This window comes from Onychostruthus taczanowskii, unplaced genomic scaffold (genome assembly GCF_017590055.1).
Source record: "Onychostruthus taczanowskii isolate IOZ18803 unplaced genomic scaffold, ASM1759005v1 scaffold72, whole genome shotgun sequence".
NCBI lineage: Eukaryota > Metazoa > Chordata > Aves > Passeriformes > Passeridae > Onychostruthus > Onychostruthus taczanowskii.
The window spans coordinates 1,111,326-1,137,998 of NW_024505008.1; the positions used below are offsets into that span (position 1 = coordinate 1,111,326).

Consider the following 26,673-nt stretch of genomic DNA (forward strand, 5'->3'; position numbering starts at 1 on the left):
TATATTTACTTGGAAGCCAAAAAATTAAGTATTTATTTATATTTAAATTTCCACCAAGCACAGGAACTGAGTAAATAGAGAGAATTTTATTCTTTTGGCAAAACTGCCACGCTCCCCTGTTTTAGATAACTAATTTGCTGCAGCAATACCAAGACAGCAACAAAACATATCTAGCAGAAAATGATGGCTTGTCCTGCAGAGAGTTTTTAGTATGAACAGAAAACACAGATATGAAATATGGTGTGGAAAGTCTATAGATTTGTCCTTTCAGAAGGTAAGGTAATTTTGGAAAGGACAAACTTGCAACCAGGTAGTGAAAAGAATTCAAGTACATAAAAGGGAACAGTATCTAGGAGATGCAGAGGAGAAGAATTGTGAAGGTAAGAGAACTTTCACAAAATATAAATGGGCAGATTAGGTTTTGGATAGTCTACAGTGGAAGGATCCCCATGTACATAAACTTAACATTTGTTTGTATTCTTCCTATGGAGAAAGCTTCTATTTTTACAACCATTATTCTCTCCCATAATTCCTAGCAATTCCAAGGAAACTTCATTATTTATGTACCTTAGACTATTTTCCATTATTGCTTTTCCATGTGGGTGGTGATGATGCTGCAACATGTAGCTCAAGGATGATCAAGAGACACTTCTGGGCCTTGGGAAATCTGTGAGGAAAGGTGGAGCAGAAGTTATTTTTTCTGCTATACTTCCAGTTGTGAGCACTGATACTGGAGGAAACAGATGCACCCAGTCTATTAATACAATAATTCACAGAAAAATCCTCCTAGAAACTCTGCTAAGGCTCATGGAATATGGGGAGGTGATTTGAGACAATAAGCACCTCTTCACCAGGGAAAGAATTGCCTGAACAAACCTTCTGTGATGAAGTTACTACATCAGTGGACAAAGGAAGGGCTGTGGATGTCATTTAGATGGACTTCCATAAGGCCTTTGACAGGGTACCCCACAAAATTCTTCTTACCAAATTTGAAAGATATGGATTAAATGGGTGGACTGTAAGTTTGCTAAGAAATTGTCTGAATGGTCACACCTAGGGAGCTGGTGGTCAACGTCTGCTTGGACAGACCTTTGGAGAACTTGGGGGTGCTGGTGGATGGAAAGTCAAAGGAAAGCCTACAATGTGGGTTTGCAGCCCAGAAAACCAAACCCAAAGCAGCATGGCCAGTAGGGTGAGGAAAGGGATTCTGCTCCTCTAAACCACTCTAGTGAGATGCCACCTGGAATGTGGGGTCCTCAGTAAAGGAAAGGCATGGACCTGCTTGAGCAGGTCCAGAAGAGGGCCACAGAAATGGTTAGGAGACTGGAACAACTTTCCTATGGACATAGGCTATGAGTTGGGCTGTTCAGCCTGGAGAAGAGAAGGCCCTGGAGACACCTTATGACAGCCTTTCCATGCTTAAAGGGGGTTTTTCAGAGAGATGGGAGCAGATTTTTACAAGAAGATGTTGTAATTAGACACTAAATAATAAAAACTTAAAGAAAAATGGTAATAAAAACTTACAGAATTTAGATTTAGACTACATATAGGGAAGATATTCTCTACAGTGACGGTAGAGGGACACTGGATGAAGTTGCCCAGAGAAGCTGTGGATGCCCCATTCTGGAAGTGTCCAAGGATAAGTTGGATGGAGCTCTGCTCAACCTGACCTACTAAGATGTGCTCTACTCATGGTAGGGGATCTGGAAATAAGTGATCTATAATGTTCTTTACATCCTAAACCTTAATTATTTTCTGATCCCAGGACATACGTACCAAACTACAGTAATAGAGTGTGTTTTCTAGAGCCCTGCTTTTGCAATTGTTTCTTTGGAGCCTAAGTTCAACAGAATTGCAAGACAAGACTTGGAATTTTTATGTTACTTGAAGTAAAAATTTTATCCTATAAAGGGGCACTCTATTATGATTATAGTTACAATAGTATCAGCATATTTTAAGATATCTATGTTCTGTATTTTAGCAAGTAATTTAACATTTATAACATAATCATTAGTCGAATAGATTGGCATTGCTGGCATTGCTCTTGTATGGAAGAAAAATAGACACATGCTGGCTGTAAGTGCCTTAAACTTTTAAATCAATAATGTGGCTTTTAAATAACCTTGTGTTAGCATTTCTGGCTTTTGAAACTCTTGGTGAACCGTTGTTAGTAATATGTATTTCCTCCTGTCATCTGCTTCTTTCCCTGAGAAGGATTTAGAATATCGTGGGATTTATGGTGAAAAAACCAAACTATCTCCTTTCAGGTAGAAGAGCAAATTGCCCTATTCTTTGTCTTCCAGCTTTCACAATTGAGAGATACTTCATTGGAGGCTTCTTCTCAACCTTATGATAAATGTTATGTAATTATATAAGCCAACTCCCATTTCCATGTTTGTTCTGTATTAGCATCTTTATTTCCAAGAATGGAAAAAAAGTGCTATCCAGTAATACATGACAAAACAAGACCAAAAAATACTTTTTTATATTATTTTGAACAGTGAATATTAATACCAATTAGGACTTTTAATTTTAAATATAATTTTTTAAAAGAAGTGTTGTCAAAACAAACATTTTTGGAGGAAAGATTTAATTTCCAATGAAACGTGACATTTTAAAGATATTTTAAACAATTAAAAATTTTTTAAGCATTTTCAAAGGATTTTTTTTTCATGGCTTAAACTGTATAGGGTGGGAAAGATGATTTACACTTAACTCTAGTAATTACTTTGTAAAATGGTAATTTTATATTCTAATTTACATCCCTGTGTCTAAAAGGATGCATTTCAAACAGCCCATGATTATTCTCTGAAGAAATGTGACTTATGAGGGTACTGCTCTGATACAGTGTCCCTCTGCAGCTTGAAGTTGAGTTGTATTGATACTGTCAGACTCTAAGCTCACCTTGAGACATCATGGTCAGATCTTCACAGGTCTGGAGATGTGAAGAAAGAGAGGAAGAAGACATGGCGAGGGATGAAAAGATGTTACAACAGCATCCCCACTCTCCTAGGCCCTAAGCAATAGATTTGTTAGGCTGTGGGCTGGAGACATGCTGGTCTGTGCTGCTGAGTATATGAGTGTGCCTAGAGTTCATACTTTTTGTCATTTCAAAGACAAATATTTCCTTCAGAAGAGATTTCTTGATCTAGTAATTTTCCTTCTAATGGTTTACATGGCTTGTGAGTAGTGTTTCTCTGCCTTTTCTGTGAGAGATGAGAGCTTGTGACATTTCTTCTTGACGCTGCCTACTCAGGTCAGCACAAAGTTACCTGAAGATCCACCACGTGAAAATGACCATTAATTATTATTTGCAAGACTGAAATTTAGAGAGAGGAGTAAATTGAATGATTGACTGATTGACAGAGACCATTGGGAGTCAGTCCTGAGGGGCAAAGGAGTCCAGGAAGAATGGATATGCTTTAAAACGTAAATTGTTAAATACTCAGGAACAGGCTGTCCCCATATGCAGGAAGACAAATCATTAGGGAAAAAGGCCAGCCTGGTTAATATTAGGCCTGATCTCAGGAAAGCAAGAGAATCTATTTTTTCTGGAAGGAGGACATGTAATTTGGGAAGTCTTCCAGGATGTCACAAGTTCATGTAGGGACAAGATTAGAACATCCAAAGCCTTATTAGAACATGATTGGCCTCTACTTTTAAAGACAATACAATTTTTCTCTAAATACTTTTGAAGTAAATAGAAGGTCAAAGAGTGTCTCCATTGCTTGTTGAATGTGAAGGCTAGTGTAGTGACAGGGAATGAGAGAAAGGCAGAGGTACTTAAAGCCTTCTTTTTCTCAGTCATCAATATCAAGGTAAGTTTTCCTTATGATAGCCAGCTCCTTGAGCAGGAAGTTGGTGATGGGGAAGTGAGTGACCCCCTACAATCCAGGAGGGGGGATGTCCTGCTATGCCAATTAGACGTGCACAAGTCTATGTGTCCTGGTGGGATCCACCCTACAGGAATAAGAGAACTGGTGAAAGAACCAAAACATATTCAATCACCTACCAGCAGTCCTGGGTAACTGGAGAAGTTTCTGCTGACTAGAAATTAGCACATGTAACACTTGTCTGCAAGAAGGATCAGAAGGATGATCTGGGGAGCTACAGGCCTGTCAGCCTAACCTCAGTTCTGGGCAATTTATGGAAAATGTTATCCTGAGTGCCTTTATCCAGGACAATCAGGAGATCAAGCCCAGATGACATGGATTGATGAAATGCAGGTTGTGGCTGGCCAAACTGATCACCTTCTATGGCAAAGTGACCCGCTTAGTATATGAAGGGAAGCCTGTGGATGTCATCTATCTAGACTTCAATAAAGCATTTGATAGAGTCTCCCAAATCATCCTTCCAGAAAAACTGGCTTGGATGGGAGCACTAGGGTAAAAACTAGCTGTTTTTCTGGGTCCCGAGAGTGGTGGTGAGTGGAGCTAAATCCAGTTGATGGCCAGTCACTAGTAGTGCTCCCCACAGCTGTGTTTTGGGGTCAGGATTGTCTAACATTTTTATTGATGATCTGGGCATGGGAATTGACTGCACCCTCATTAAATTTGATAGATGATATCGAGTTGGGTGGGAATGTTGGTCTGCTTGAGGGCAGGAAGGCTCTGCAGAGGGACAAGCTCAATCAGTGGCCTGAGGACAACTACAGGAGGTTCAACAAGGCAAGTGCTGTGCCTTGCACTGGGGTTGCAGCAGCCCACTGTGGGGTGAGGTCGCTCGAGAGCTGTTCTTCAGAAAGGAACTTGTGTGTTGCTGATTGAACATGAGCCAGCACTGGCCTTCTTGCCCAGGGGGCCAAGAAGGCCAGTGGCATCCTGGCCTGTGTCTAGAACAGCATGGCCAGCAGGACAAGGGCAGTGATGGTGCCCCTGTACCGGGCACTGGGGAGGCCTCACCTCAGGCCCGTGCTCAGTTCTGGGCCCCTCACTTTAAAAGGGACATTGAGGGGCTGGAGCCTGTCCAGCGAGGGGCAGTGAGGCTCCTGAAAGGACTGAAGAACATCTCTCATGAGGGACAGCTGAGGGAGCTGGGCTTGTTTAGTCTCAAGAAGAGGAGGCTCAGGGGGCACTTCATTCCTTTTTGCAGCTCCCTGTAAGGAGGCTGAGGTGAGTCGGGGCCATATCCGCTACAGTGCCTGCAGTGAGAGGACAAGAGGAATGGCCTCAGGCTGGGACAAGGAGAGTCAGATTAGTCACTAGAAAAGAATTGTCACTGTTAAGGTGGTCATGCATTGGAATTGGTTGCCCAGGGAGGTGGTGGAGTCATGATCCTTGGTGTTCAAGAGGCATCTGGATCTGGTGTTTGGTGATGTGGTTTAGTGTTTTTGGGGTTACAGTGGTAGTGCTGGGTTGATGGTTGCACATAAGGTCTCTTAAAGGTCTCTCCCAACCTTGACCATTCTATGATCCTGTGATTTTTGGATTAGAAGAAGGTACAAAAAACCCCCAAACCAACAATGAATGAGCCAGAGGTTCAGCTGTTGCAAACTGGAAAACCTTCAAGGAAAGCTATCACAGTTTAAGCCTGAGGATTTTGAGAACGGCATTCTTGTTTGTGCATTTTTCTGCCTGAGTTTTGCACTGATACTAAGAAAAGTGAAGGGTTTAAATGCTGTACTACTGTGTTTGCCTCTGGTATGCTCATCTCACTTATTAGTGCTCATAGCACTTTAGATACACAAAATTCTGTGCTATAAAAGCACAAATTCTGTTAGTAACTGAGCAATTTGTATCCAACAGCAATGCTTATTATGGTAACATATAATTAGAGAACCAAGCTCAAGAACCCAGAGATGTGCCAACTGTGTTCTCTAAAGTTACACCACAAGACAGTTAGTACACTATCAAAACAAGTGAAATAGCAAGTTGTATAAAAAAAAAAAAAGATAGTAAAACATCAAGTTTAGGCTATTTGAAGGACTTCCAATTAAACACACATCATAAAAAATGACTTGAGAACTATTTTTTTTCCTATAGAAAAATCAGAACAGTGCAGAATCTGGTCTTCACTTAGAGTCATAGAACAGTTTTGGTTGGAAGGGGCCTTAAAATTAAATTTATTCCAACCCACCTGACATTGGAAGGGACACCTTTCCCTGGACCAGGTTGCTCAGAGCCTCATCCAGCCTGGCCACAAGCACTTCTAGGAGCAGGGCATCCACAACTTCTCTAGACAACCTGTGACAGCACTTCACCACCTTCATAGTAAAGAATTTCTTCCTAATATCTAATACAAACTTATTCTTTCTCAGTTGGAAGACTTTCCCCCATGGTCTGTCACTACAACCTCTCATAAGAAGTCCCTCCTTTTCTTGCAGGTCCCCTTCAGGTACTAGAGGCTGTAATTAGGTCACCTTGAAATATTTTCTTTTCCAAGCTATGCAAACCCAGTTCTTTCAGGCTTTCCTTGTAGGAGGCTGGCTTCATCCTTCTAACCAAGTTACTCTAAGAGCAACTTGGTGGCTTTCTTTTGTACTAGCTCCAACAGGTTGATATGCTTCCCTTTTCCACTGATGTGGTCACTCCATCCTAGCAGATCACATGTTAAGGACAGGATACACTATGGTAGTTTTTTAGTATTTTTCTATCATAATTAATTTTATTACAGGACTTAGACTGCCCATCAAGACAACTGAATTGGAAATAAGAAATTTTATAAACATATAAACCCAAAGATGTATAAGGCGCTTATGTCAGATGGTGGAAATTTCTCATCTTTTGTTGCACTCTTTGTACTCCCATCAATCAGTATTTCATCTCTCTTACTGTGGATATACTGACAGTCCTGGAGGACAGACTGGCTGTCTTGGAGGCTAACTGGGTATTAAATAACAATATAATTTGCCCACTATTATTGTTGAACTGCTTTTCAAGTGAGCTCTGCCCGACAATATTTGTTTTGAAGTCTGTTTTCAACCAATCTTCTAAGACTTTCAAAAGCCCTGGATGATCAACATTTCTTTTTACTGAGCTTTTAGTTCTTAGAGTCTGAAACCTTCCTGAACTATTACTGAAAAATGTGATCAATCCACTCAAATCCTATTCATTAGCAACAAGCTCTAAGAGCTGTAAAGCATCCCCTCTGCAGCACCAAAGTACCTGAGGTACTGTACACCTAGCACTCTGGAAGCTGTAACTCCACACCTTGTATTAATAATTAATTCGGGCTTCTCTGGACAATAATGCCTGGCCCCTGAATCATTTATTAGTTCTTGCATCTGTAATTCAATTAATAAGCTTTCTCTAAAGCTTCTTTAAATTCACAGTTAGCTAGTGGGGGACACTTTGGCCTATCTTGTGATACAGATAATTTACCTCTAACAGAGGATACCAGTGATTACAAAGCTTGGTTTTGTTGGTCTGCGTTGTTTTTGACACATCCTCATGTTTGTGAAATCGCAATACTTCCAAGTGGGCATGAATATGTATATATGTACTTTTAGTTTTTGTTGTGGTTTCTAAAGTATTTCTAAGACTTGCCCATTCTTCCCACTATTTATAGCACAAAAGAAAAGGAGGAGAGGACAAAATTTGATAGAAATTCACAGGGATGTACAAATAGAGGTATTTCATTTAGATAGTTTAGACATCAAGCTAGAAACCTTAATTAAGTAATCTGTTAAACTATATTTAACAAGAGCATGTGTCACAGACATGGAAAGGACATGGCAAACCTGGTCCCTGACTGAATGGTGCCAAGTTGATGCTGAACTTTTAAGGCCAGGAGGTTTAAGTAACTTACAAACAGAAGTCAGGAGTAAGTACTCAGTGGAGTAATTAGTCAGTGGAATAATCTGCTGCAGAGCTGGTGGGGGAAGAAAAGCTGAGGAGAGAATGAACGCATATTCTGTTTGATGGTTCCAGTATTCATAAGCAAAATGAAAATGTTATTTAGAATGATATTGGTAAAACTACCAAAATGTAAGATATGCCTGTGGAACATCAAAGGTAACTTGATTTCTTTTATTCCAACAGTGAAAGAATACTTCCACTATTCTTTCACAAAGTAATTTCTTTTCTTTTTTTTTTTTTTTTAATAATTTTGCAATTACATAACAATAATACAAAACAATTTAGATTGGAAACGATGATCATAGAGTCCAGCCATTAACTCAGCACTGTCAATTCCATCCATAGTACAAGTGACTCATCATGACATTTACACATTTTTTCAAAGCCTCCACTTCCCTGGGCAGCCTGCTCCAATGCTTGAAAACCTTTTGGTGAAAAAATTTTTTGTATTATCCAATCTAAACCTTCCCTGGAACAATTTGAGACTGTTTCTTGTCCTGTCGCTTGTACCTGGAAGAAGAGACTGATTCCCTCTTCACTGCAACCTCCTTTGAGGAGATAAACTGACAGAGGGTGCCCTTGATCCCCTCCTCCAGATCATCAATAGAGCAGGACTGTCCTCAGTACTGAGCCCTGGGGAACACCACTGCAACTGGATGGCAGATGGATTTATTCACCACTACTCTTTTGTCCATATAGCATGTGCTACTCTTTTACTAACTATGAGGTGATTTTGGCCATTACTTCACAAGAATTGGAAACATTATTGCCACCATTTTTAATACATGTTTGAAATATCTTCTTGTCATGGTCAGTGTGCATTAATGGTCAGTGCATTAATGCCAGCAATTCTATTAATAGAAAAAAAAAATTTAAAGTGTGTTGTTATTAGACAAGAGTAAAATTTGGTGCAAATGAAAATGATACTGCAAGTCCACCATTTGGACTTAGCATTTATACAACAAACTTGTTGGTATCTGAAAGCAATCTATTAAAAAAGTGAAAGGAGTTGCTTCATGCTTCTATGATGAAACATGAAAATATCTTAATAAATGTTGCGCACATGTGGATCCAACAGTTTTTTTGGTCCAGTCTTTCTACTGACACTCAGGTGACTGCACTTGTAACCACTCAGTAAGAAATAGTTGCTCTTGATGCAATAATGAACTTAGTCCAATTCAGGGAAACCAATTAAATGGAAATGAAATTAAATTTCCAGAGAAATGAAAATAAGTGAAAATTAGGTTATAAAACATTTAGGAATGATGGGGTGCAAGGAGAGAGGAAATTTCAGCCACTGCCAAAGCAGAATCCAGGGAAGCATTCACGAGCATCGGCAGCATAAGATCTGTAGGTCCAGAACACCACCTTATAAAAGTAATTTTTTGGTTTGTCCTGGAGAAAAAGCTTAAATACTGATAACGCTTGAAAGATTGCTTGATAGGGGTCCAGGAGGCAGATGAGGATAAGAAAAACTAGTTTTAGTAGAAAACCTTAGAGAATTAATTTAAAACAAGTAAAAAATGGGTTTAAGATAAAGATTTTTTTAGGAATTTGATAGTGGAAATTTCCTTCCTGTTTCAGCAAAATTTTATTTTATCAGAACAAGTTTGTGGAGAGCTTGAGAGTTTCACCTATAGATGTAAAAAGTACTCATATATGCTATCAAGGATTTTAAAATGTATTTATTACTGTTTTCACATTATGTTCTTAAATGTCTAACTTATTGCTTCACTCTGAAAAAAACCCCCAACTTAAAATTTGAAAATTTCGTATTCTGTAGCATGCATAATTAGTGACTGAAAACACAAGTTTTCTACTCTGTATGTTTTGATTTCAGAAAATTTTCATTAATAAACCTGAATTAACCAGTGATAGAAGTGACAGTAGAATATAGTATGCTAACCTGGGAGATTGATAGGTATGCAGTTTATTGAGTCTTCCTGCTTTTATGGCACCCTTCCAGCACTCTCTGCTGAATTTAGGAGGAAGCTGCCATCTGCTGTCAGGATACCCTTATACCTGCTGAAAGAGCAGTAAGATTTTGGATCCTGAGGTTTGGGTTTAAAGGTGACCCTTGGACACAGGTTTCCTGAAGCTGAACTAATCTGTTCTCTTTGACTTACTTGGAAGGGATGAAATTTAATTGTAGATTTTTCTGAGAATCAAAATGATAAAATGATATGTGAGCAGTGTGTTGTAAAATCTCTGGAGGACTCAGAGTGGCTTGGAAAATAAAGAATCCCCGATCAGTGTCAGTGCTAGCTAAATACAGAAAGATCAGACTTAAAAAGCCAGTATACAAATATGATCTAGAAGCACAGGACTGGAAAGAAATGATCTATACCCTTAAAAGGACACTGACTTGATCCTCAGGAAACATGTTTGATGTGATGAATAGGCGGGCTCTGTGGCTGTGGGAGTGGTGGGCTTTTTTTTATCTTTTCTAATCTGAATCTTTGTTTTACTTGTGCTATAGAGAGAAAAAAACTCATTAGATTAACATTCATAATTTCAAATATTAGGAAAAGGTATGCAGAAGTCCTGAGAAGGTCAGGTGAACTTGCATTAGCCCTGATGTTTCATCAGCTGGGTTCAGGTGAAAGCACCAAAGGGAAGGGGAAAGTGCTCAGAGGACTCTCAGATAAGGAAAGCTGAAAATTAAATGACTGAAAAATTAAAAGAATGACTGAAAGTTAAATTCAATAACTCAATTTTGCACTTATGGGCGCTTATTTGGATCCTTGGTACTGCAAGCTAAAGCAGTTGTTGCAGTGGATGTCTAAGCTGTGAAAGGCTTTGATAGATCTTCAGACTGAAGATTACCCTAAGCATTTGCAGTTACTAAAAATACACAGTTACTTTTATAGATGTTGAGATTTTTAACCATTAAATGAGAAAAGTTACATCATGGCTAATGGCCACACGTAATTTTAATTCTCCTTTATCTCAACTACCTTGCTATACTGTCATTAGTGCTGCCAGATTTTGCTGTTTAGCACTATATTTTTCCTTCCATATAAAATATATGAGCAAAAAATATAAGCACAATAATTAATTTCACTCGGTAAACTTGTCTGTAACAGTTCTGGAAAAAAAGAAAAGTACATCAACATCAATATGCATGACAATTAGTATTTTCCCAGTAGTCTACCTTCTCCCAGGTGCTTTGTGCGATACAATATAATAATAATAATAAACATAATATAGAGTGCTTTGAAGATATATAGTATAACAACAGTTTAAAAACAGTATAAAATCAGTTTCCACTGAGAATTAAGAATTCTTAGTCTATTTTCCAGTGGTTTAGGACATTTAGCCTTTAGAGAACATTTTCTCAGGAAAGACATGGTGGAAAGTCATACATGGAAATTGGATTAAAAGGAGGAAACATTAGAATGCACATGATCTCATCTCTTTATTGTTTTAATCCATTGACTTTATGCATTTTAAAAATAGTTTAAAATTCTTCCTTTCATCTTTATATTATTTAACTTATACATCTCTATAGGAAAAATTTTAGCCTTTTGGGGACCAGTGAAGCTGCGTTTCAAAGAAATTACTGTGGGAATGGTATAGCTAGAGAAGATGTATGCAAAAATTCAGAAGGGCTAAATTAAATGTAGTATTGAGAAGGGTGGGCAAAGGGAACCAAAGCTCTAGTGTACACATCTCTCTCCCAACCTGGGAATGCATCCTAAGTTGAGAACACAGAGGGGAGAGGTTCAAAGGTATCCAGAGCATGACTATGACACAAAAGAGATCAAATGTTGATAATTAAAATTATGATTCACTTTTATTCAGTGTCAAAGAAGAGAGCAAGAAAGAAATTAGAAGAATAGGAAAAGCAGAGGATTACAGAAAGCAAGAAAGGTGATCACCACCAAGAGCCCGGGGTGTCCCATGAAGGTCTTTCTTCTGTTGGGATACCTGTCAGAATAACAAGAATAACTGTGCATCACATAAATGGGCAGTAGCTGAACTGCAAAAGTCAGTTTACTGACTTAATGTGATTAAACCTATTTAGTAACCTTGACTGATTAGGCAAATCTGAGCACTCCAAATATGTTTGTATTAGATCAGATGAATGTAGTTGCTTGTATTTTACATTACATATACATTACATATATAGTCTTCTACAAAATGCAAAAACTCTGAGCTTTTATTTTCAAACATTACTAAGATAAGATTTTAGAAAACTCTATGAGGAGTAAAAAAATTACATTAATATGATAAGGACAATATAAAATTGACTACAGCACAATCTATATCTCTCTTTTGCCTTCATTTTCCAGGGAAGCACAACTTTTTGTTGAGAAGTTTGAAGGTGCTCTTGGAAAAGGAAAAGGAAAAAAATTCTATGCATACAAAGTGATGATGACCAAGGTAAATGGATTGGTTCACTATCTTCCTGTAAAGCTAATGGGAAGCCTTCTGGAGATTATTGCCAAGGGTACTCATCTTCCACAGTGTGTTCCTTGTCTTTTTATGGATTTTAAGGTTTTATTTTCACTGCTCTTGCATGAAAATATTTCTAATAAAAACTTATGGTTTGATTTTTGAAACTTGTCATCAAAACAAAAATCAGCTGTTTTACAGGACCTTGCAAGAGTTCAATATCTTGTCAAAGTTGATTTGCCTTGGTGTAGATTGGGTATTTGTGTGGACTGAATCCAAAGTTCAGTTTTTCCCTTGAGACAGCCCTCTGTAAAACACAGAGAAAGAGAAAGAGAAAAAAGAAAAAGAAAAAGCAAAAGAAAAAGAAAAAGAAAAAGAGAAAAAAAGAAAAAAGGCATGAAAGGAAGTGATTAGCTAATAATTCTTCTTGTGATAGAAAGAGGAACTTCACACAAATCCAGTAGAAGACATATTAAAATAAACAAAAGGAGTTGGCTCTTCACAAACAATTACTTTGTAGACTCTGCCAATGGATTTTGTGGATGATTAAGGGGTTACATTAACTCAAGGAAGAACTGAGCATCTGGGTACTGAGATGATGGTATGGTTTTTTTTTTTCCTTCTTTTCTGTGGCTCTTTCCAGAAATGGATGAAATTTCAAAGAGATTTTGAAAATTTTAAGACAGCCTGCATACCCTGGGAAATGAAAATTAAGGAGATTGAAAGTAAGTATGTAAGAATAGGATCTAGCATAATATTTCTGATGTCTGCCAAATGATATTTTTTTAGTATATGCATATGTATTCAATGCATAGTTTAAAATCAATGAGTATTTTTTCATTAATATTTGTTGGCCTTGATAATATAACTACTTGAAAATTTTCTTCAGACAGTATCACTTTGCAGATAAAAATTGTTACTATACAGGTAGCAGTAAAGACCCAGTGTTGAAATTAATCCCAGAAAAGTGTAATTGGGATTTAGCCATTCACTTTATTCACCTTCACTTTATTTTGTCTGTATTTATTTTATACAGATTATACTATATAGGCTATACTGCAATTATTTGAATTATTTCAACCACTTTTTCATTATCTTGAGCTCCATGTAAGTTGTCTTTCTCTCATTGTTAGCCACATAATAAAACACAGAGAGAGCAGTATTGGTCTTGGATGCCCCATATATAAATGAGGCAGTGTAGTTAGTACTATGGGTGCATTTGAGAGTAGGGGTCTGTCACAATTCAGTTTTGTGCTGAAGTTCCAGTGACAAACTTAAACTGCCCTTTATTTGAGGGAGATTTGACTTAAGTGCATGGTTACCCGAATGAAGGTCTGCTGCTTAGATTCCCTTTTCAACAAATGCTTCCCACTACAACATAAAGAGCCTTTCTCAGTTGAGTCTGACTCTTCCAGTCCTCCAGCTATCTAGAAAGATCAAGTGATAGCTTGTAGCGCTGGGCTTTAGGTAGGCTCTCTTCTTCAAGATGTGAGTCCCTTCTAGCACAGGGAAACTGGTTTCAGAACAAAGAGCATCAAGCTCTACTGTGCTGTACCCTCATGTGAACAATAGGTGAATCTGATGCAGGGGTTTCATGTTTAAAAGAGAAGTTGACTAATAGATGAAGTATTTATATTTAGAAAATACAAATGATTCTTTTGTTTACAGAACAGATATTCAGTATTATCTGTGCAAATGGACTTTACGGGAATCACTCAGACCTGCGTTGGGACAGGGTGACTCCTATGCCACTGATGAAATTTATAAAATGCACACCAATCTTCATGCCAATGTCTTGTGTGGTGAGACTGTGGATGCAGAAACAATGGCTAAAGTCTACTTAGAACTATTTAATCAATACCCAGAACATGTTGTACCTCAGAGTGGGTTCAAAATACTGGTGAAACTTGGACTGGTTTAGTTCACAGCTAGTGCAGTCCATTTGTGACATTTTCTGTGTTCCCTGTTGCAGGCCCCTGTTTGCACCTGCCCACTCTGAAAATGCAGCTGAGGGCAGTCATGGCTAAATTGTCCTCATACATAGTTAAGCTTTTTACTTACCAGAGGGGTCTGTTCTTGCCTGATTGGTGAAAAAGAATAAAGCACATGAGCGGTCTGTGCATTGGCTTGCAATAACTATACTGATGCAGGTAATTCCAATGCATTGCCTCACTGCAGATGTTCCAGATGGATGCATAGGAGAGGTTTCATCAGGATAACTTATACAAGAACTATAACTCAGTGCATGAAAAAAGGTATTCCCAATACAATGGGGATATTAGGCTTTGAGCACAAGAAATAATGGGGCATGAGGAGGTCTACAAAAGTAATCTGAAATCAGAAATATTCGTAATTTCCTGCTATGTATTTTTGTAGTATCCCCCAAGGCCTGTAGTTTGGTTATAATTGGGTGCTCTGCACCTCACAACCAAAGTTTCTTGATTTATACCTCTCCCCAGACTTCCCAGTATGCTGGCTGCTGCTAAGATTGGCCACTTCACATAAAATTTCAAAATGTTCGTTTAATTCTGAACCATGAATAAAGCAGATTCAAAATGCTGAAATCGTTGACAGAATGGCTTGTTCCACACTTCACACACCTGTGATAAATGTCTCTTACTTGGTCTTTTTTTTATATTTTAGATTATACATATTTAAGTGTATTAAATTTTCTACTGACTGAGCTATTACAGTAAAATATGAATATATGCATCCCAAATAATACAAGATATATTAACTTCATATTACAGACTGAAAGAATGTGCTACATGTCTGCAAAAGAGTTTGGAAATAATGACATAAATAAGTCTCTCAACAGAGAGATTTACTTTTCATTTGCTATTATTGTGCTCCAGGCTGCCAAACTAGACTGTGTATGAAAAACCTATTGAAACGTCATTTTTTTCCCCTGCAAATGAATTATAATGGAACTGAAACCTAGTATTTTTATAACTGACAGCTCTCCTATAGTCAGCAGAACTGTGCTGAAGCAAGCTGGGGTTGAATCTGAGCTTTTATTTTTGTTTGCCCTGACTTGCAGAGTATGGATCAAAGCAGGCTCTTGGTTCTCAGTGCTTCCCCTGCAGCCTCTAATCTGTGCACAGGTCTGGGTCAGGGGCTGAAGTGCATGAGGTCAAATCCTTCACCTAGAGATGGGACTGCCTGTACACCTGGCTACAGATGGAGCACATAGACAGAAGAGTGAGAGAAAGAAAGGGTACAAACACTTGCAGATAGTGTTTTTCATCTCTTGTGAAAAAATCTGGTCAGCACTCTTATACCAGCACTGACAAGTGTTTTATCATGGAAAGACTTTCCCCGCTGGCTAATTCTGTGCTGCTTCCCATTAAAACTGGGCTGGTTCTGATTTAGCATGTCAAGAGTGCTTAATATCCACTTCAGATAGAAAAGAAAATAAATTGAAACATACTTCTAGAGATTATTTAATAACAGCAAGCGTCACAGGTTTTATATGACCCTAGAAACTCTATTTAACTAATACTTTCATATTTTTGTTCTTGTTTTTTCAGCCAGCTCAAGATATACTAGTATGCAATATGCAAAAAATTTATTAGAATTATGGTAATAAAGAAAAAAAATTAAATTTAGACTTAATTAAAATTTTAAATTAATTAAAATTAGAATCAATCAAATGTGTAAAGGCCTCTCCTGATTTTACTTCTTTTTAATAAATTTTGTGCATCCTTTGATAAAATAACTTCAAAGGACCAGCTTATCTGCCTTTTAATCACATCTCATGTTTTCACAGGTCACTTTGGATCATCAGTAGCATCTTATTTCATATTCTTGCGTTGGATGTATGGAATAAATATGATTCTCTTTGGATTGACCTTTGGTCTTGTAATGGTGCCTGAGGTGGGAATCTCTTAAATTATCTTTGAGGATTGCCATATGGATTTCTGTCTTTGCAGTGAGATTTCATAGGATTGCAGCTTTAAACACGTTTTTAGTCTCCTTATGCTCCATTTGCAAGTATTAGACTGTACTAAGCCTGTAAAAATGAGCTTCCTCTGTGGACAGTTGTCTCTACAGAGAGATGTCTTGAATTAAACAGACCAGGATAATATAAAATATATTTAGGGTCGTCTTCTGAAATGGTTTTTGAAGTCTGGAATGACATAGATGTGGGAGTTTTCTTGTCTGGGGGGGTGGATTTGTTTGTTTGTGTGTTTGTTTGTTTGTTTTTGGTGGTTCTGTGCATAACAAAGTAGAGGAACTGAGACTAAGAAAATGCCAGGGCCACTATTTGGACTAAATGTGTATTGCAATGGAAAGATGAATTTTCATGAGGCTCAGAGGATCCTTTCAGATGTAACACTCACATGCATAACAGGGTTGTTAAGTCATGAGACCTCTCATATTTCGCACTGTGCAATATCTCTGTTAAGAGTGGTACTTAGAGTAGATATTGGACTCAGACATACATTACTTCTACGAAACGTAATAGTTCCTGGGTTTCTTTGAGCCATCATATTGCCCTTCTAAAAGCAGGGCTTTTATGAAAGTAAAATTACTGTGCCATCTCCCAGATTTCAATATCCCATATTCTTATCTTTCTTGTTTTGTAGTAAGCAGATTAGAAAGAACTAGGAATTTCCAAAAACTTCCTAGCCCAGCATTTCAGTAGCATGATCTCTCCAGCTAGATCAGTACAAATCTATAAGGTTTGATGGGATTCATGATCTGATGTCATTGCAAAAACTTCTCTCAATGATTTTTGAGTGGTTTTGGGAGTTAGGAGATGTCCCAGCTGACTGGATGCTGATAAGTGTTCCGATTTTCAAGAAGGGCAAGAAGGAGAACCCTGGAAACTACAGGCCTGTCAGTCTCGCTTCAGTGCCTGGTAAAGTTAATGGGAAGCTTTTTATGAGAGGTATTGAAAAACAGCTGAAGAGCAACGTGGCTGTTCACTGCCACCATGGCTTCATAAGAGGAAAGTCCTGCTCTTCAAACCTCTGATCCTTTTATGACAAAATAACCCAACCAGTTGATCAAAGGACGTCAGTGCATGCACTCTTTTTGGACTTCAGAAAAGCTTTCAGTATTGTCTCTCCCAGTATCCTTCTGGACAAAATGTGCAGCACACAGCTGGATAAACACATCATGGGGTGGGTGAGTGACTGGCTCAGGGGTTTGGCACAAATGGTGCTAGTGAATGGGGTGACATCAGACTGGTGATCTGTCACCAGTGGGGTTCCACAGGGCTCCGTTCTTGGCCCTGTGCTCTTCAATATCTCCATAAATTAACTCAGGAGTGGAAGGGATACTAAGCAACTTCACAGACTGAGAGGAACTTCACAAAACTGAGAGGACTTGTTGACTCCCTCAAAGGTCCTGCAGAGAGATCTCAGCAAATTAGAGGAATGAGAAATCACTAGCCATATGAAGCTGAACAGGGGAAAGTGCCAGATTCTGCTCCTGGGGTAGGGCAACCCTGGTTATACAGACAGACTGGGGAATTAGATGCTGGAAAGCAGCACCGTGGAAAGGAACCTGGAGGTCCTCATCAGTGGCAAGCTGGACATAGCCAGCAGTGCCCTGGCAGCCAGGAGGGCCAAGTGTGTCCTGGGGGGTGTCAAAACAGCATCACCTGCTGGGCAAGGGAGGGGATTGTCCCGATCCAGTCTGCTCTGGGGCAACCTCACCTCAGGTGCTGGGGGCAGTTTTGGATGCCACAATATAAAACAGACATCAGGCTGTTGATATTGTGAGAGTATCCAAAGGATCATGAAGAACCTCCAGGAGAAGCTGTATGAGAAGAAGCTGAGGTAACTTGGTCTGCTCAGCCTAAAGAAGAGATTAAGGAGAGACATCATCACAGTCTACAACTTCCTCATGAGGGGAAGAGGAGGGGCAGCATCTCTGCTCTGTGGTGACAGTGACAGGGTCCTTGGGAATGGCCTGAAGTTGTGTCAGGTGAGGTTGAGGTTACATATCAGAAAAAGGTTCTTGACCCAGAGGATGGCTGGGCACTGGAACAGGCTCCCCAGAGAAATGGTCACGGCTCTAAGTCTCACAGCATTCAATAAGTTTTTGGACAATACTTTCAGGCACATGATGTGACTCTTTGAGATGATCTTTTGCAGGGCCAGGAGTTGGACTTGATAATCTTTGTGGATCTGTTTCAACTCAGCATATTCTGTCATTCTGTGATCTTCCTTAGAAGCCAAAACAGAATAAGCCAATAGTTTTCAGGGTGAGCCTGGAAAGGACCCCGTGAGGAGATGTACTGTGCCTGAACAAGCATCTTGCCAGCAGGAGGGAAATTGTCAGAATCAAAAAACTGATTCCCTAGCATCTTCCCATACTTTTCATTTAAAATATCCCAATAAAATCCATAGTGCAAGAAAAAAAATAATATTTTTGTTTTTTTTTAAGAAAAACACCACTCATTAGAGAAACATGGTTGAACTTCTGTGTTGCCTTTGAATGTAAGAGGCATAGTTAGCAATCCATTGATACTAATGGAACTTAAAATTTAGAACACACCCCGGAATGCATATGCTAAGCACAGTTGCAATCAGTAATGTGAGGAGCAGTGAAAGGAATTGTAGAAGTAGGTCTTTCTCATTAGGGAGTTAGGAACATAAAACCTGTCTTTCAAATTAATTACAATTCACTGTCCATTTTCTTTGCTGCTTTTTTGCTTTAAAATATAAATGACTCTCATTTTTTGGTTTCAGGCTTTGATGGGTAAGCCGTATGGCTCTTTGCCTAGAAAAACTGTCCCAAGAGCTGAAGAAGCAACTGCTATGAATTTTGCTACCCTTTGGGATTTTAGTGTAAGTGCATAATCTTGCAATATTGCATACCCACATGACTTATTCACAATTACTTCATTATTTAATGCTCAGTTATTTAATATTAAGTATTTCAGGAGATAATTCACAAGAAAATTAATTTCTTGTGAATTATCTCCTGAATAAAATACTTCATATAAAATGTGAAAAAATTTTTTCACAAGCTCTTTGTGCAGATGTTTCTTTCAGACAAAACACATAATGAAGCTTGATATTCACAAGCATGTCCCAATATATGTAGCAATCCAAAGACACATGGAGTAATATTTCAAAGCTGTTTTGTCATTCTGGACTTCTGGGTTTCCATTTCTGAAGTGTGAATTTGGTCTTCTGCTTTTATATGATTAAGATTCTGAATTTTAAAATGCAGTATGAATTAGGAAAAAAAAGATAAGAAAATACATTAAAAATAAGAGTGAGCTCCACATATTTTATCCCTTTGATTACATACAATGCCAGTGATGGATTTTCCTTGGATGAAAAAAGGGTTGGAAGATCTTTCTAAAAATATATGTATGTAACATTTTGCAATGACTACTTCGTGAAATGTTACTTCATCTAGTGCATTAGAGGTTGTATATTTGAGTGACAGTAAGAATATATCTAAACATGTGGCTGGGAACTTGGATAATGATACTGAAATTATAAAATGAGAAATAAAAATATCAGGGAAATATTGGAGAAAAAAGGAATTACAGCAACTTGAAGATTTTGTCAGGAGAATAGGCTAGAAGAGCTTTATATAGAAGATCAGAACAAATGCTTGTAAAATAAATGTGTTCCAGAGAAGATGGATGAAGGCATGGTGGAAAGACAAGAAAAGTTTTTAATAATTGTCAGAAACAGACAGGTGTGAAGAAGGAAGTACAATAAGTAACAATGTAGCAGTTAACAAAAGGAACAAGTGCAAATATAATAAACATAGAATAAGGCAATGAAAGAGATGGATCCCCTGGAAGATTGAGGGGGAAAAAATTTTCTTGAGGCATGTCAGATTATCAAATATTGCCTGAAGACAATGACATTATTGTTTAAACAGCACAGGAAATGCTACCTTTCATCTTCTAGCAACACTTGTACCAGGTACTTTAGAAATAAATGATCACACATCACCAATCAATATTTTATCCTAAGTAAAACTCCAGCAAAATCCAAGGACTCCAAGCCCTATGTAAGGACTTAAAAAATGCAGCAGGAAACACTGTCCCCATAAAATAAGCCAACATAAAGGAAGCTGAGATAAGCACAGATGCTGCAGTAGTTAATTCCAGGTCTAACAGGGGTGAAGGCTTGGTTAGCATCTGGACAAAATTCCCACTGTGGCAAATTGTGAGAAAGGAAGCAAGTGCTTATCCACATGCCATCTCAAGTCACAGGAACCTCTTGGACACCTGGAACTTGGACTGTATAAAGGTGATACCACAGAAGAAAATCTTGGGACTCCTCCACTGAGAAGACCAGGGTGAAAAAGGACTGACAGGATACCTCATGAATCCACACCATGATAGTTATATCTTTATTTTTCTACTTAACCTCTCTGTCTCTCCATCTTTCTCCCTCTCTGTCTCTCCATCTTTCTCCCTCTCTGTCTCTTACACCTCCTCACTCCCATTTCTTCCTCTCTCTCTCTCTGTGTCTCTCTCCCCCTCACACATACCATTAAGTAAAATCTGTGCTGTTGAATTCAGAGTGTGGTCTCTTATGGTCACCTTATTTTGGGCAGAGACATCTCTTTATAAATGGATCATAACACCTAACTATTCTCTAAGACAAGAAAAGATGAGCTCAACATGCCCATTCTGCTTTCTTTTGTGCTTGATTCACATTACTGACATGGCAAAAAGAAGCACATTTGGATTTTGATATAATGTACTTGGAATTCAATTTGAACATATAGCTTTCAGATTATAATCCAGTCATAAAATATTAGATCTAGTCTCAAGTCTTATTGCAATAACACATTCAATCAGTAATCTTATATGTTAGGCTCAGAAAGGAGTGAAAGACATCTTCCATGCACACTTACTTCTACAAAGTTGAAGTTATTTCTGATCTTATGGTGAAGTGCTGTGGAATCAACAAACTGAATGATAGTGCAGGAATTACCCCTGACTTGCAGAACACAGGGACTAAAAAGGCATTTTAATAATTTTGGGGACCCAAAAGGCTTTCCAGAGCTTCATTAGGCTGTATTGAAACCTGGGCTAAAATAGGATGGTATAGGTGACCAAAAGTATGCAATATAAATACTATTGAATTTGAATGTGTCTTGAATGGTGTAGATGCTTTACTTAGCAAGAAATGTGCTCTATTAGAATACTTGCCTTATTAGAGATGAGCATATTTTTATCCCTCATGCATAAGCACATATCTCAAATCTAGTCAGAGATGAAGAAAAATGAGATATGTGGATCACGATATTTAAAATAATATTTATGTGTGCCATATATTAATATTTGATTTTCAGCTTGGAATTGTGAATTAGGTTTTTCAAATAAGCCTGTGACTCATTTCACATATAGTAAAAGCTTCAATAAATCAAGTGCATGTTTTGAAAAAATAAACAAGAGAAAGATGTTATTAATTTTAAGGAAAGTGGGCAACTGAAAAACACAAAGGTAGCAAATGGTTTTTTAATTCACCAACCCTTTGTATTATTGTATTACTGTCAAAATTATGCATGGTTTATCCTCCAACTACACGGTGAAATACTATATATTGCACTTGTAATTCTTGCATCTGGCTGGAGGTTTGCTACTGCTGTGCATGCACTGAGCTGTCCTGGTAAATGCTCTGGCTTTGGCCTTCTAGGAGATGAGTCCTTGCACTAACCTGAGAATTACCAGGCAGATTTAACTGTTTGATCCCTGCAGACACCAACAATTTCTTACAGTTAATAAGGTACTGTTGAAATTTAGAAAAATCATCTGTCTGACCAGTAAAAGAGAGGGTAATTCATATTAAGACATTTAGAAAAGAAGATAGACTTTGAATTGCAGAGAAAGACAGTGAATTTGAACTGCATTTATTACAGCCTTGGAATCGAGTCTAAGTGTGCAAAATATCTATGCACTGAATAATCTCCTGTAAAATGCCCCTACCTATTGGTTACCATATATACTCAATGATCACCCAATGAACAGCAGACAGTTGTTATTAGACAAAGAAGGCATATGAGATTTTCATATCAAATTCAAGAAAATGAATTTTAGAAAGGTGAAAATTAAGTTAAAAATATGGGATTTTATCTGCATGTAACCTGGAAAACAGGTTTTGTAAGACAATGTACTTCTTTCTTTACAAGAAGTGTGATGATGAAGTTTTGACTTACTTAATCATAGAGGGATTGTTAATGACCAGTTTTAAAAGATTTTGAAGTGGCTATGAAATATTCTATGTATTTTTAAAATAAAGGTACACATTTTCTATCCTGTGAGCTTTATTACAGTGATATTTGCAATTAATTTGAATTCATTGAAATGAATGTTTTAATATATTGCTATTGACACACTTACTGATTATTAAGAAAGTAACCTTATAATTTTTTTTCTGACTTTTCAGGGCTTTGCACAGTATTCTGTACTCTTTTATGGTTATTACAACAACCAGAGGACAATCGGGTGGCTCAAGTTCAGGATGCCTCTTTCATATTTCCTTGTTGGAGTTGGGTCTATTGGCTATAGCTTTATGATTGTCACTCGAACGTAAGTTCTCCTTGGCTCTGGAAAAAAGTACTTTCAAAAAGGCAGATAATTCCACTGGAGACTGTCTTTTTAAAAAATGCACTAATTCTAAGTATGGGACAATGCAAGATCAAGTTCAAGGTCAAAGTTACATAAGACTTATTCAACCTGTATTTGTTTATTGTTCTTCTGCACCAGAAGTTGTTACAGTTGTTACAGTGTTGTGAAAGTGGGAATAAATCTTTACTGCAACAACAAAACACTTCTCTCCAGAACTTCAAAATTAAAAATGAATGTGTTAAGTGAGGAAGAGATCTGCCAGACCCTCTTTTCATAATACTTGGCATCCAGTAGATTTTCAGCTAAAATCCAAAAAATTCCGTAATTCTACCTTCAGTGGTACTTTATGTGTTAAACTCCTTTATGAAGGAAGAACAAAAGGAAGAAGCCTATGGCAAATAATTCTGCATGTAGCTCACAGTCCACAGTAAATGTTGATTAGTATAATCTTTAAAACCCTTGGTTCAAGCAAGATGACCACCTAACACAATAGTACACCTCTAGCAGTGGTTTTATAAAAAACCCGTAGAGAAAAAAATCAGAAGCTTGCAGTTCAAGACTCAAAGTCACTTTTAAACATAGAGTAAAATGCAGTTATGTATTTCCATTGTTTTGTTCTGAAGTGTTTTTCACTTGCATGAGCACTAGATTAATTCATGTTCTGTTTTCAAAATGGCTTCCTGCATAAGGCAACAATCATTTGAGAAAAAAAAATGTCTTCAGTCATTACATATATGTAATTTTGGAGAGGAAATAAACTAGTACAATAAAATAGCAACTGATTTAGTTCAAAAATAGATTTTAAAATATTTTTGATAAAACAACTACCAAGATTAGAAAAGTCTTAGTCTCAGACAATTTTATTTCAATGACTCTCAGTCAGACAAAAAAATATTCCTGATAACAGGAAAACCCTGTAGCTCAAAACAAAGGAATATCCTTAAGAAAAAAAAAATACATTGTATATGCCAACTTTCCATCTAGCCATATGACACTAATGATGACCAATATTTAGGTAATCATATGAGAGTTCTTACTGTCTTCCCCTCTTTTCTGTTTCTCCAAAAATAAGCACAGTGAGCACAGAAACTAAGAGCAATGTATCAGGAGGCACTGTCATTTTTCTGCTGTTGACTGAGAACTGAGAAAGGTCTATGTGAAAGAGATAGTGAGGATTACAAGAACTGTTATTTTATTTAGGGGAAATATTTAGATGTAGGGCTCCTCTCTTCAGCTCTTGCAGTTTATATCATAAAACTGAAATATTTTTGATTGCAAAGAAATTATATTCTTATCACAATGTTCATTATTTCATTAGAAACTCTTGAGAAGGAAATGTCTTAGTTTATAAATCAGAAGCAGGGCAAACTTTAACAAAAACCTTTTGTGATGTCTGACTCTTATGGGTAAGACCAACCCTGGTATTGATTTTTGGCACCTCAGAAAGGTTTTCTGTATTTACTCACTATTCTAATCCTAGATTTCAGAGCATGTATTTTACTGGACTTTTAAAAATGTGACACATAGAATGCATTAATATTAATAACATAGCTCTGCTGGATTATTGAAATTTAAAATAAGTGTTACCTTTTCCTGACCAGAGATACTGATTATACTGAAATTATTTGTGTCTTATCAGCGCACTCTTTCCTTGTGTTTAATGACTTCTTGAATTAGGTGACAAAGTATGCAAAGTAATACCACGGTTTTTACACTAATGAAACCCCTTTAAAAGAGAGAACTTTGAAGACAAGATTAAGTTTAATCTGAAGAAATATTTCTCTGAAGAAATAATCTGATGTTTCTGGACACTGTAATAAATATTCTTGTATATGCATAGGAGATGACAGGGAAGATAGTTGTATGAGTGCTATTTTATATGTTAAAACCACTTTTTCTTCTGTCTTGTCTTATTTTAATTATATTTTATATTTATATTTATACTTCTAATTATACTTATATTTATAATTATATATTTATTTTTATATTATTTATTTTATTTCTTATATTATTTGTTATATGTTTTGTTTTATTTATGCATTTATTTTGTTTATTGTTATTTTGCTTATTTGATTTTTCTTCTTTTTCTATTTGTGAACTCTCTAATAAAGTCTATTGCTGTTCAGGGTGCCCTGCACCTTTCTATTTAAGAAGTGTTCTCAATATTGTTTTTCTATTAAGCTTCTTATCCAGCAGAGTTTCTCTGAGATGTTAATGAAATACATTCATTCTTCTCATCAAAATGTTTGCAGTGAGCTCATTATCTAAATATGTAAATCTCCATAAGTATCTAAATATGAAAGTATCTAAATATGAAAAAGTATCTAAATATGAAAATCTCCATATTGTTCACTTGTTTCAGAAATAAAGATTTAGTGAAGCATAACTTGACAGCAGTAATGATGTAGAGTTTTTTCAGGAAAAAAGTTAGAAATTAGGAACCATTTAAAAGTCATGCCCACAAAGCAGAACTAGTGTTAACAAGGTCTTCCTGTATCTTTGTGTTTTCTGTAGAATGGCAAAGAATGCAAATGATGACGGTGGTGGGGATGACACTAGTTTTAATTTCAGCTGGAAAATGTTCACAAGCTGGGACTACCTGATTGGCAATCCTGAGACAGCAGATAATAAGTTTGCTTCCATTACAACAAGCTTTAAGGTAAAACAGAGTTTACTGAGGAGAGGCAACACAATTTGACTTCCACACTGGTGTGAATCAGGTGGAATTAAGGTCAAGATTAAGGTGTGCTGAGGCTGAGAAACATGTACTCAAATTGGCATCTGTACACACTTCTGGGTCTCTGTATCTTGCCATCAGATTTTTTTTTCTTTCTAATTGTGAAAGAAATAACACTAGCATCTTTTGTGTCATCTCTGCTGACAGTACCGGTTTTAGAAAACTGATTCTATTGTAAAAATAATATTTTCCTTTTTTATCATCTTTGACCGCTTCCAGTTTCTATGGTATTTGTCTGAAAAACTCGTTTTTAAAATGTCGCTCCCCTTTTGGGAAACTCACATTGTCAACTTCTCTTGTTACAGAGAAGAGATATCATAAGACAAAATAATAGAATAATCTGTATTAGGATATTTATCAGAAGAACTGACCTCAGAATTTTGAGTTTATACTTTTTTTTTCAGTAACAAAATGTCTCACATTCAAATTAATTATAAAATATAGCCCAATATGCAAGGCAATGTTCTTAGGTCTCTTTCCAGCATATAGGGTATATTGATTTCAAGAGTAGTAGTGTAAGGAATCTGGGGCAAGACTTAAAATGCAGGGCTGTGAAAACAGTGGAGGGATATATTCTATATGCTGAATGTTAAAGAATATGTTTGTGCTGTAGGTGGCTGGGACACACTAGTGTAGCATGCAAAGGAAGATTTAATTTTCAATGTAATAATGTGCAGGGAACACATAGGCGCAGTGTTGTAAGACAATGAAGAAGGTGCCAGTCTCGCAGTCACACTGACAAGTGTGACACCGTGAGCACTGGCTGCTCTGCTCAGCTGCACTTTTCCTGTCCACAGTAATGCCACAGCCACCTTCACCCTGCCCACCTCCTCAGCTGCAGGCATAACAGAGAGCTGCCCTCAAGTGTAAGTCATCATGAGAAGATTCCAAGAAAGCAATTATGGGAGAAACACTGATTGAAAGCACTGAATCTGTAAGAGCTCCCCTGCCTGTCAACTAAGAGCAGATTCTGAAAGCTATTTGGGAAAGAATACAACTCTGTAGAGAAAATGTCTTAATTTTGAGAAACTCATGAAGCTTTACTGTAATTGCTGCAAACAAGCAAGGAACCTCAGAAAGAAAGGGAGAAGTCTTGGCTTGGCTGAGGTCATGGGAGTTTTGTTTGAAAGCTGTTGCAGTCTCTTGTCATTTATGTGACAAACACATGCTGTAAAAGG

General features: G+C 37.4%; 1 protein-coding gene across 1 annotated transcript in view; it reads left to right on the forward strand.

The window, feature by feature from the left end:
* Nucleotides 1–26,673, forward strand: part of TMC1 (transmembrane channel like 1) — a 54,796-nt gene that overhangs the window by 14,648 nt on the left and 13,475 nt on the right. Inside the window, 6 exon segments of the mRNA XM_041422241.1 lie at nucleotides 12,092–12,182; nucleotides 12,838–12,919; nucleotides 15,964–16,070; nucleotides 18,899–18,997; nucleotides 22,577–22,719; nucleotides 25,273–25,417. Of these exon segments, the coding sequence (XP_041278175.1) occupies nucleotides 12,092–12,182; nucleotides 12,838–12,919; nucleotides 15,964–16,070; nucleotides 18,899–18,997; nucleotides 22,577–22,719; nucleotides 25,273–25,417 (667 nt within the window).